The sequence below is a fragment of the Meleagris gallopavo genome, chromosome Z, assembly GCF_905368555.1.
Source record: "Meleagris gallopavo chromosome Z, MGAL_WU_HG_1.1, whole genome shotgun sequence".
NCBI lineage: Eukaryota > Metazoa > Chordata > Aves > Galliformes > Phasianidae > Meleagris > Meleagris gallopavo.
Genome location: NC_139435.1, coordinates 71703282 through 71715800, shown reverse-complemented (window position 1 = coordinate 71715800; position 12519 = coordinate 71703282). Strand labels below are relative to the sequence as shown.

The 12519-nt window shown below is 38.1% G+C and overlaps 2 protein-coding genes across 6 annotated transcripts in view; both read left to right on the top strand.

Moving 5' to 3' along the window:
• Nucleotides 1-9969, top strand: part of DMXL1 (Dmx like 1) — a 75204-nt gene extending 65235 nt beyond the window's left edge. For all 4 annotated transcript variants that reach the window (XM_085212872.1, XM_085212871.1, XM_085212875.1 and 1 more), the window contains 7 exons: nucleotides 2100-2160; nucleotides 2569-2696; nucleotides 2859-2951; nucleotides 3418-3509; nucleotides 4096-4148; nucleotides 5739-5956; nucleotides 6365-9969. In XM_085212872.1, the coding sequence (XP_085068998.1) occupies nucleotides 2100-2160; nucleotides 2569-2696; nucleotides 2859-2951; nucleotides 3418-3509; nucleotides 4096-4148; nucleotides 5739-5956; nucleotides 6365-6589 (870 nt within the window). In that variant the 3' untranslated portion in view covers nucleotides 6590-9969. The remainder of the gene's footprint in view (nucleotides 1-2099; nucleotides 2161-2568; nucleotides 2697-2858; nucleotides 2952-3417; nucleotides 3510-4095; nucleotides 4149-5738; nucleotides 5957-6364) is intronic.
• A 1965-nt stretch (nucleotides 9970-11934) lies between these two features.
• TNFAIP8 (TNF alpha induced protein 8) overlaps nucleotides 11935-12519 on the top strand; it is a 46584-nt gene continuing 45999 nt past the window's right edge. The window contains exon 1 of one of the 2 annotated variants that reach the window (XM_085213188.1): nucleotides 11935-12086. In XM_085213188.1, coding sequence (XP_085069314.1) covers nucleotides 11999-12086 — 88 coding nt within the window. In that variant the 5' untranslated portion in view covers nucleotides 11935-11998. The other variant, XM_085213190.1, reaches the window with a different exon arrangement.

Sequence of the window (12519 nt, the reverse complement as noted above, 5' to 3'; positions counted from 1 at the left end):
CTTTTTAGTCATGTTATCCGTGGTTCATTTCCATCAACACAGGAAACTAACTTAGTCAGTTAACTACATTTTATTCGCTCTGAGATTTTTCAGTTGTTAGTCTTCACTGTTTCTACTTACTCAGTTCCTACAAGGTAAGTGAAGAGGCTCACTAGATTCTTTAGCTGAGTGTGTTTGCACAGTGCTCTCAGTAGATGTTTCAAAGAGAACACCGAAGTAAATAGTGCAAACTGTCGGCTCTATTAAAACTTGGCATCTTGTTGAACAGCTTGTCTTTCAAGCTAGTATGACTGACACAAATATTTGTCACGGTTTATTAACCAAGGGTCAAATGTATTTTTTTTAATTATTCAGTCACAAAGCACCCAACTCCAGCCATCAGCTGCTTTACAGGGGAAACAGAACTAGCAGTATTAAGTGTTAGTTACACTGATAGTTAAAGGATATGCATTTGTCTTCTGAGTGAGAGGTGCTATACCAAGGATTTGCATTAGGATAGTCTTTGAAAGACAAGTCTCTGCAAGTTTGCTTTTTTTGAAAAAAGTATAGAAAAAATACAGATTAGGAGATAGTAATATCTATTTGTCTGTTGAATTAAGCAAGAAGCTTTCCATTGACTTCTGGGTTGAAGTTATCTGTGAAACAGATCAGCCCTTTTATTTTGGTGAAGAAGTAGAATAAGCCTGAATAATTTAAACATTATTTTTTCACTTACATAAGGAAATAAACAGTGAATTTAGGGAGCAAAGTGTTTGACTGATGTACACGCCATTGTTTGAAGAGTATTATCTTCTAATATCTTGTCTTAGAACCTAATAGGTTGCTTTAGTCCCCACTGTTTTACCAGACCTTTTAAGTTGTTGTTTTTTTGTTTTTTTTTTTTTGGTTTGTGATTTTAAGTAATTATAGAAAACAAATGGAAAAAAAACCCTCATATTAAAAGCTTGTCTTTATGTGTTGTTATACCTTCTGGAGGCGTAAGGCTGTCTCTTAAAGAAATAGTGAAGCTTTGAAAACAGAATGATCTGAATCTGCTTCCAAAATACAGTCAAAGGATTAGAAGGATAGCAGTTATCCTGCTAATTGAAACAACCAAACAAAGAAAACAAACAACAGAACAAACCAATGAAAAAAGGATGTCCAGAAAAAAACAGAAGGAAATAAATATAGGCAGGAAATAAAAGAATGAAAGCATAATCTTGAGATACAGCAAGGGGAAGAGGCATGCACGGAAAATCCAGGTGCATTTCCCTGATGAAAAATGCCCACATTGTCTTTGCAGCTCAGGTTTTGTGGATTGGATTTCTCAATTTGATGACTTTTTAATCTTCCTTGTCTAATGTCTCCAGTTCTCTTCTTGTATTGAACTCAAGACAGTGAGAGGTTAAACCAATGTGGAAAAACAGAATTCCTGGTAGTGTGTCTTACCCAAAGAAAAGCTGGGGAATTTATGAACAAAAGTGTTGAATTTAGGAAGCAAAGTCAATTTAGGAGCAAAAGTTTTAGAACTTAGAAACAAAAGGAAAATCTATTGCAAGTATACTTGCAAAATTATTAAATGCTTTTAAATAATACTTGATTTAGCAGTTACTAGGTATTTTGCTTATTCTAGAAGGCCTCGAATAGTAATAAATAAGTTACTTTTCAGTCAATTACAGTACATTAATTAGACTTGAACTAATATCTTCCCTCCTATTCTTTACTTCTGTTAAAGTTTGTTTACCTCTTTCTTTACATGCTTCTGCCTCTCTCTTGCTTATCTTACAATATTCAGGAATATTCCAATAAATTTAATGGAATCAGAAAGGAATTGGCAAGAAAAGAGGTAAGACTGCAGCCTAAGGAGTGTTTATACTTGGATCCATAAGTCTCTGAAGCAAAAAATTAATATTTACCACAATATATAAAGCTGCAAAAGTATTAACATCTATGCTAGTCTTGGAAGAAACTATCTTCAGAATTTCTAAAAGCAGTACTTGCTTTCAGTAGGAATTCTGATAGGAAACAAATTATCTGACATGATTAATTATTCGTATTCAATAAGCTTTTGTTAGGTGGTACTGTGTTAATTGTTTTCTATTATTTTGTTTATTGAACAGATGCTCAAGAAGGCTATTAATAATGTCAGAAGAATGGCTTCTCATCCAACATTGCCATATTGTAAGTTCAGCTTTGTGTTTCTTTAACTGAAGACTGTATATTGTAGAATAGCCTTTGCAAAAAGGGATCTATTTTTTAAACCAAATGAATATTGTTTTCCTTTATTTTGACTTGCATGAGAGATAGAATGATAAAGCCGTATCAGTATCTCTAAATAATTTCATATTTCAGTGCCATCTCAGTACAATTCTTAAGTAATTAGTAGGTACAGCTCAATAATGTGTGAACTGCATGGGTTTAAGTTTCGTCAGTAACTTAATAATCCTACAGTTATGCTATGTACTGTGGCAGATGCTGTGGCTTTAGCAATTTAGAGGATTGTGTGAGCTGGTACAAGTCTTGTTGAAATTTTAGAAGAAATCTTCCTGCTGATGTTGTGAAAGGTCAGTTAACTGTTTTCTGTTGCAGATCTGACGGGTGCTCAAGATGGCAGTGTAAGAATGTTTGAATGGGGTCATGCACAGCAAATCACGTGTTTTCGGTCTGGCGGCAACTCCCGGGTAACTCGAATGAGGTTCAATTATCAAGGAAATAAGGTAACTAACAGAATGCTTTGTGTTTACCTTATTCTCACAGCAGAAAGTTGTAAATTAACTGAAACATCATTTTCTTCAAATTCAAAGAACATTCTCTGAATTGTGGGAGATATTTTCTGTGTAACAAATACATGAGTATTTACAATTTATATCTCATTTCAGTTTGGAGTTGTTGATGCTGATGGATATATAAGTTTATATCAAACAAATTGGAAATGTTGCCCACTTACAGGGACCTCACCAAAACCATATTTGGTAAGTGGAAAACTAAACTTGCTTCCATAAAGTTCTGTTGTGCTTTTTTATTTTCTTACCTGTTCAGACATGTTAGGACTGGGCAGGGATTGTTCTGATAACCAGTATTAATCAGTTTTTAATAATGCATTGTTGCCATTCTGTAATCTATTTGACAGACAATTTCTCAAATTCCCATCATACCATTAAAGCTGGAGAGTAGAAAATTCAATGTCATAGATGAAATAACCCTAATGTTCGATAAGAATTATCAGTAATCATCAGCTGCGAATTGAGCATCAGTAAATCAGGACTGGAAATATACTGCCCTGAAAAATCAACAGTTTCAGAAGGCATACATGTAGTCTCATATCCTGTGTTCTTTAAACCATATTCAAAAGAACCCACCTTCCTGTGCAAGTTTAAGCTCTCATATTGACAGAAAATCTGTGTCTTTGTAATTATTGATTTATAATCTGTTTTTCAGACCTGGCAGTGCCATAACAAAACAGCCAATGACTTTGTTTTCATCAGTTCATCATCTTTGATAGCCACAGCTGGATTGTCTTCTGACAACAGGTAAGAACTTAGAAAATATTACTCTGATAATATATGAAAATGATATGGTGCCATGTTTTCTTCCCTCCCCTTCCCATGTCCAGCTTCAGCTTTCTGGTGATTCTCTTTATGCAATTTAACAGCAACATTCATACTCCTGCCCTCTTTCTTTTGGGGAACACAACATTTGCACCTACATTTCCATGCTAAAGGTGTTCTTATAAGGAAGCACAAAACCTCTGTTCATGTTCCTTATGAGTCTGTCTTAAAGTTTTTATTGATAGATTTAGGTAGACCTGCATAGCACTTTGGAGAACACTTAAAATATGTTTGGATTAAGAAATATCGAGAGTAGCTAACATTCAAATTAATTCAGCTACAAAAGCTTGTAATCTCAATATGAATCTGTGAACAGAATAACCAGTAGTAAAAAGGCATGTTTAACTATGAAAGTGATTTAGTCTGCCCAAAAATACTAATTTTATAAGCTTGTTTACAGTGCTTTATCCCTGAAACAATTTCCTTGTGGTTCCTATGACTTCATTCAAGTATTCAAAATACTTGGTAGCATTACTCACTTAATTAAAACTTCTTTTTTTCCATACAGAAATATTTGTCTTTGGGATACTTTAGTTTCCCCCACAAATAGTCTGGTGCATGGTAAGTAAAATACATCAAGGAAAATATTTGATCGGTATAAAAAATAAAAATAAAATAGGGGATCTGCACTCATGGCAAAATTATTGGAGTCTAAGTTATTGGAAATAATTTTAATACAAACAGTAAAACAACTTTCTTCATCCTGCAGTAACTGTAATCTAAGAAGAGATTCTCAAGAAATAATACAAGGCTCTATATAAATGGTTTCTTGCCATTTCTTATATCTTTGTACTGCAAGCACATCCCTGAAAACCAGAAATCTAATAGCTTCAGTCTTTTTTAAAGATGGAGGGAGTCTCGTTTGTTGTGGTAACATATTCAGAAGACAATAACTATAAAACGGTAAAAACAGTAGTTTTTAACAGGCTTTCTAAGTCTGCATGGATATGGATCCATGTTCTAACTCCAGCTTCCTGTTGTTCTCTCTATTTAAGTCAGAGGCTCCACTCAACACTAATGGTACCATAAAGACAGCATTAGATGTTTGCAGATCTACCTGGAAAATATGAATGTTTTTTAAGAGCATTTATGTATTTCATTGCCTCTGTGGAAATTCTGCCCTGAAAAGCCATGGTTATGAAGTTTTCTGAATTGAAGTTAATTGCATGAATAAATGCACCAAATTTTCTAGGAAATTGACGTTGTTTTTTGTTTGTTTTTTTTTTTAAGGAATATGTTTGACAAACAATATGCAAACAAGATTTCATAATCATGTAGTTATTTTCAGTCTCATTTTTAAGGATGCTCTTAGTGCTGTGTTTCTCTTAAACAGACAGCGCATTTTTGCTTTCAAAGATTGTTCAGTTCTATGTTATTTTGTGTTATGCCAAATGCACTGCACAGTGTTTTAAACGTGTAAACAAGAACTGCTTCTGTAAGTGTGCTTCTTCATATGTAATAAATACTTAGGTGGGTTGCACTGATTTTATTACTACTACTTTGCTGCTGTGAAAAAGAACTGAATTTGAATATCTGAAATGCAGGTTTAGGCTTAGAGAGTCACGTTGTGAACTCCTGGTAAGTTTGAATGCTTAGGCATATTTATATGGTGCATGAAATTTCTAAACATCGCTTAAGAGAAGCCCCTGAACTCTTAAGTACAGATATTATATGTCACATATTAGGATTTATAGCATCTAGTCTCAGACATACTGAATTTTGTTCTGATAACTGTAATCCTTTACTAATTATAATCATTCAGAGTAGTAAAACACATCCAAATAAATTTGTAAACTGGGAAATTGAAAATAATAAGTGGAAAATGCTGTCAAAAGATATCTGGTAATTCAGGAGGAAACTTGCCTTGAAATAATAATTATTAAAGAGTTTGAAAAGGACTTGTTTCTGGTCAAGGCTTAATAGCTTATGGGGATAAGCTGTTAATTTCTTCATTTGTGACTACTGCAACTTCAGGATGTCTGATACGAGTCTTGGTTTGCATATATGTGGTACTGAATGAAGTTAACAGGTTGTGATCAGTTGCATTACATCTTCAAAGCCATTGTTTTTACCATCCTGAACTTTAGAAACTGATGGCAACCTAATATTAGTACAATATGTTTACTTAAATTACTTTGCTTTGGCTTTCAGCTTTTGTCTGTCATGATAGTGGAGCAACTGTTCTAGCATATGCTCCAAAACATCAGCTGTTAATCTCTGGAGGGAAAAAAGGCTTGACGTGTATAATTGACCTTCGCCAAAAGCAACAGCAACAGTTACTCCAAAGCCATGATTCTCAAGTCAAAGCAATTGCTGTCGATCCTACAGAAGAGTATTTTGTCACAGGATCTGCTGAAGGCAACATAAAGGTATTAGTGGGGAACAGCGAGCAAAGAAGTGAAGATCATGATATTGTGTAAACTTAATAATAAAAACACACGTAAAACCCTACTGCACATGAATGTGGAATGGTCAGATGTCACATTCAGTTCTGAACACTGACTTTCACATACACTACTTTTGTTTTGAAATATTGTTCTTACCTCATCCATTCCACTTCAGTTAATATAACCTTATTATACAAAATGAATATTAATATTCTATAACCATGTCATTATGGATTGCTGCAAAGCTTTTCTCTCATAATTAGTGTGAGAAAGATCAATACAAAATGTACTCTAGTTCAATTTTTCCGTGACTCATCACTAAGTGAGCTTTAAGATCCTGGTAATTATTAGTAATTATTATGGAAGATTAATGTTTTGATGCTTTTTCAGGTATGGAGTCTGTCTACGTTTAATCTTCTGCACACCTTCATCAATGAGCATTCTCGACAGTCTCTCTTCAGAAATATTGGGACAGGAGTCATGCAAATTGAAACAGGACCAGCAAATCACATATTCTCCTGTGGAGCTGATGGAACAGTAAAGATGAGAATCTTGCCTGATAGATTCAGCCCATTTAATGAAGTGTTAAAAAATGATGTTAAATTCATGATGTAATATTTTTTCTCAATACAGTGTGTAACATTTACCTTCTGCCATCCCTGAAAATATTTTTCCTGAAACTAGTCAACAAAGCAGATGTACAATGACAGCTTGTGCCACAAAGATGCTTTTTTTTTTTTTTTTTTTAAATATATTTATTACATAGATCTTCTAGTCACTTCAGATTCTGATTGTTGCCTAAAATATATACAGGACTCTGAATTATCTGTTTATAATATACTTAAGATGTTTCTGAGGTGGTTTGCTCTTCCTTTTACGTAGTTATGTTCCTGCCTGGAGTGTGCCATCTGGACATAGTCTGTGTTCAACACCTGGCCTTTTTCTGAAAGTAGGTCCAGATGGGAACCTTAGATAATGTTATTCTCTCACTGTGGCAACCTTAGCTGTATCTCTACTTGTGTAGTTGGCCAACAATAAAAACGTATGCTTTTATGTGAGAAAGAAGCAGTCTATTCTAGTAGATACTCCTACTGTATCAGAAACTGGCCATGCAGACATTAATGTGAGCCACTGTCTGTCTCCATTCCTGGAATCCAGGCTGTTTACCTCCTCAATTCACTCGGTCTCTTTCTTATGATCTAGGGTATGAAAAACTGAAGGATGTTCTGTGACTTGTCTTCTGTTCCATAGCTCACTCACTGCCATCAGGATGGCAGACTTAGCTTTTAAAAGAGAAATATATTTTTAACCCTAGACACTCCCTTTACAAACATATGTACATATTAATGGATTATCTTCCTATTAAAATTGTCAAGATTATTTGTGAAGCTTTAGTCTTGATGAAAAAGTAGTAGTACAGGAAGATACAACTTTAGAATATTGCATTAGAATCTCCTCAAAGAGTATTTATTTGCATGTCTGTAGAGGAAAAAAAAAAATACTAATTTATTTTTTACATTTTTTCCAGACTTTATTTAGCCCAAAGATACTCAGCTCATTCTTAGCACTTAACGTTTTTGTTTGTCTGGTTTTCCTAAGTACTTTACAGAAGTAAAAAAAAAGAAAAAAAAAATGAGCAAAGTACTTTAATATGTTCACTCTTTGTACTGTACGTTTACATCTGGTTTAAAATGAAAGGAAAATATATTGAAAAGGATACATTGTTGTTTTTTTTATTTTATTTTATTTTATTTTTGGGGGGGCCAAAATATTAGACTGCATAATTTAAGTGTTCGACCAAAATATCGAATCTGTATTTTGGTTTATTTTTCCTGGCCTATTTCAGAACTTGAGAGTTCAACAAAGGTTTAATTTGTAAACTAGGTGTAAGGCTGGGTTACTTGAATGCCAATGGTGTACTTTGTACTAAAAGATATTTTGTGAAATAGAGCACCAAGATGATAAATGTAAAATAAACATGTCAGATTAGGAACTATGGGGATAAATAAAGCATAGTAGAAGTGAAGGGCTTGTAAAATGAACTTTGTAACGTTCTCAGGATGCTTTTATCTTAAAAATATAAGATCATTTAAAAAGATTTTGTAAATTGCATTAAGATCATTTAAAATGTACGTTTCGCAAGTTGCAGTGGAAACACTATGAAGGTTTTTATGCACATTACCTGAATTTTCAAATTGTGCAATAAAAAAGAATGTGAATACTCCACCACGAAAAAACATCATGACAGCATTTCAAACTGAAACAGCTGTTTGGTGGTTCACCTGTAATTGTTCTTCCACTACTCTTAGTTACAGATTAAGATCAAAATTGGTATTAGAACAGTTTAAGTACAATGATGGACCAGAAAAGCGACTGATGAGAAGTGACATCGCCTTACAGAACAGACTTGCCAACGTGTGTCCTATCTGCTCAGTGATTCTAATAACTTCTGTTCCTATTAAACAAGGAAGACAACGGGAGTTTATCCTCAGCACACTCCTTCAGAAAAGCAACTGGGCTTACAGCTGCTTATATACATGCGTTAATTTTATGCAACCTCTGAACTAACAAAGTTGTATTCAGAGAATGTGCAAAACAGTGACAGCATTGTATAATGATGTCCTTGATGTTTTGTTCTGAAATATATCTGTGTATCTATTTCATTAGGTTTAATATTTCAATCTCAGTTTATTGTACTGGTAATCACAAAAAAAAACTGTCTTTTCATCTGCAAACCGAGCAGATTTTATGTAGAACATGCCAAGGCATACAATGTTGTCATTTCTCTGAGTCAAGCTGCACTGTGATTATCCTGGCAAACTTGTGCTTAGACCAGAAGAGTAAGGACGACGAGCAGGCATTTTCAATAATGTTTATAGTTACCATAAGCTACTCGTAAAATAACATAAAGTCACTATGTATTTGCCCATACTTTCATAATAGTTCCAATAAATCCTGCAGAAATTCAACTTTCTAGAATCCCATGTTGCTGCTACTTCCTTTACAAATCAGTTGAATGCGTGTATAATGCTAATGGATGTTTAACAATTATAAGTCATTGTATTGGTAGCTTTCTTGTAATAATGGAATCAACATGAATTAACTTCTGTTGTAACAAAAAGTTTTCAAAGGGACACTCTCAACTTTACTCATTAGGAAGAAAAAAAAAAAAAAAACGGAGCTTCCAGCTGATGCCTTAACAGCTTCCACTGATTTCTGTCTTTTCAGCAATTAATGCTTTCTCCCTATTGCTATGCAAGTTATTCAGAAGGTTAATATTGGCTGCCTAGGGTTCTGTAAGAGGTAGCTGTATGCAGAAATTGAACTTAAAATTTGCACTTTCCAGTACTTAATCTCCAGTAATTCTGTGTCCAGACAAAGTAACTTGGTTGACAATGTCCCTTTTAAATATCATAGCCTAGTAATTGTGACTTGTGTTGGTCCATGTAGCAATACATGATGCAGCCGGGTTTTCATTCTCGTCTTGTCGATTCAGTTACCTCAAACAAGTTTGTGATACAAGTTCTTCACTGTTACTACATTAACTTCTGAGAGTTAAACTCTGGCCATCTGGGTACTTAAACTGGCTTGCTGTGTGACTCGTAAAGCAGGTAATTCTCAGCTGATGTTGCAGAATGTTCATGGAGAAGGATGACTTAGATTTTGTACCACGCTGCTATGGCACAAGCTGAGTTTAGGTGTTCTGATGCATTTTAGAAACCTCGCTGCCACTTGCAGGAAATAAACTTTTGGGGATATTCTATGTGAGGTACCATTCCCTTCCTCCTAAGAGCACCCGTTGTTAGATTAGTTGCAATAGTTATGAAAAGCTGCAACCGTGATTACAAGAAAATAAGCTTGGATACTGGATATGTTCTCCAAGATAATTTTTTCAAATGTTTATTTTTACTAAAAGTAGCAAAACAGCCTCTGATGGCAGGTTCAGCACACTGATCAAATACTTTATATAAATAAAGATACTGATTTAACAAGTTTATGGGTGTTTTATTCCTTCTCTTTTAACTGTGAAATCTGTAAGGTTTTGATCTTTCCATTTCTGTGTCATTTATTGCCTAAGCTTCTCATGCTTTAACTTGGTTTCAATTAGCTTTCTAATGTTTTCCTTTAAAATTCAGCATATTAATTAGCTATCAGCTGCAGTGTTTTGTCCTGTTTCTCTGCGGCTGGTGGTGGTGGTGGTACCTTCTGTCATTTTTATTGGTAAAGCTCACTTTTTGCTTTTAAACCCTTAGGATTATAGAATTCAAACCCTCTAACTGGGAGTGTTGTCCAAATACTTCTTGAGTAACAACAGCCCTGGGGATCCTGTTCCATACCCACCACCTTCTGCTGAAGAGCCTTTTCCTAACTCACCCTCCTGACCAGCTCTGCCATCCCCATCCTGTCACTGGAGAGCAGAGGCACAAGGCCTCCCCTCAGCCTCCTCTGGACTGAGTAAACCAAGGGACCTCAGCTGCTCCTCACACTTCTTGCTCTCTGGACCCTCCCCCGTGTTCACAGCCCTTCTCTGTATGCTCTATAACAATTATGTCCTTCCTCTATTCTGGCATCCAAAACTATTCGCAAGTGCTGAAGGTAAGGCTGCACAGCACTGAGGAGGACAGTCCTGGGATGGGCCTGATGTACCCCAAGGCAGACAGCTGTCAGCCAGAACCCCCAGGTCTCTTTCCATGGGGATGCTCTCCAGCTTCCTGTCCCTGTACACAAAGCTGGGTTTTCCCCGCTGCAGGTGCACAGTCAGGTGCTTCGTCTTGTTAGATTTCACATGGTTGATTATTGCACAGCCCTCTGATTTGCCAAGGCCCCTCTGCTCTGGAAGGAGTCAACAGCTCCTTAGGGCTGTAGATAAACCTAATTGGTATAATTTCAAGTCCTTAATAAAAGCAGGAAAGAACTAGACCTAAAATGGAGCCCTGCATAACCCCACAAGCAGTTGGCCACTCGCCTGACGTAACCCCACTTGGTACAACCCCTGAGCTTGAGCCATCCACCCGTTGTCCACGCTATTTTTTATATTTTTTTTTATGGTTTACATCAGCTGGCTTCCCCTGGTCAACTGGATGGGCAACACTGATGCCAAGGGAGATTAAATTCGTTAAATTCACTTCTTTTTTTGCTGTTCTTGAAAACTGGGACAATGCTTGCCAGCTTACATCCACCAGGGCCTTAGAAGATTTCCAAGAGTGCTGAAAAATAATTGAGATCTTGTTTCCTCTGTGAGTACAGTGGAATTCATCCCATTCAGCCCCGAAGATTGACGTGCATCCAGCTGGAGCAGCGTGTTCTGCACAAGATGAGGGCTGGCCGTCAGCCTATTATTACCGCAGTCGTGATTCTCCAACTCGCAACTTCGGGAGCATCACGAACCACAGCTCGCATTGAACACAGTGATGAACAAAACATTGAACACTTTGCTTTGTGTCTGCAGCCGTCAAGTAACAGTGTTAATCTCTCTCTAGTCCATTTCCTGTTAACGTGCTTAAAACAAAAAACAAAACAAAACAAAACAAAACAAAACAAAAAAACCTTTTATTGTCCCTCTCAATACTGACAGCCTTCAACTCCGGCTGCACAAACGGTGCCCAACAGCTTCTCAGCGGTCCTACACCGCCCTGCCTCTCGCAGAGGCCGGACCTTGTGACGTTTTGTATTCCGCAGGTACTTAAAGGCGAGCAACCCATATCGGATCCAGTTTCTCACGGTAACTCGCCAACTACTTCCCTGCCCGCGGCTTCCCTCCCGGCCGGGCGGGGCGGAGGCACAAACACCGCCCTTCCTGCCGCTCCCCGCGCCTCACGAGCGGGGCCGTCTCCGCCGCGCCCGCACCGCCGGGGCTGTGCCGTTGCCGCCGCTTCTCGCCGCCGCCGCCTCCCGCTCCAGCGCACACAGTAAGTGCCGCGTGGGACGGCGGCGGCCCGGGTGGGAGCGGGATTTAGGGGGCAGGCTCGCCGTCCCTCCTTGGAGCGGTTTGGCCCGGGGCGACGATTGTGGAGCTGGATACGGATGGCTCCGAGCACAGCGAGGCCGTGCGGAGGGGTTCGGGGAGGAGCGCGCCCCGTCGTGTCCCGGGCGGCGGTGCCGTTGGACGCTGGTAAAACACCGCTTCGGGGATGGGTGAGATAGCGTTACTGAAAACGTGGCTGGTAAAAGTTTCTGCCCTCTTCCCATGCGTTGAGGATGTGGACCGTGGTTCTGCGAGCGTCGTTCCAGTGAGGAGCTTTGTTGGTTCTGCTGCTCCGTCTGCCCGCCGAGCCGCCCGGAGCTTCAGGCAGCGCAGCTGCGGGGTGGGCACAGTAAAGCACCGACACAGCGTGACGGGAGGGCAGCCAGCTCTTTGGAAGGGTAGATAGCGGCAGCGGCAGGACAAGGGGAAATGGCTTTAAGTTGAAGGAGAGACGATTTAGGCTGGATGTCCGGGGAAGTTCTTTACAGAGAGAGTGGTGAGGTGCTGGAACAGCTGCCCAGAGAGGCTGTGGATGCCCCGTCCATCCCTGGAGGTGTTCAAGCCAGATTGGATGGGGCCC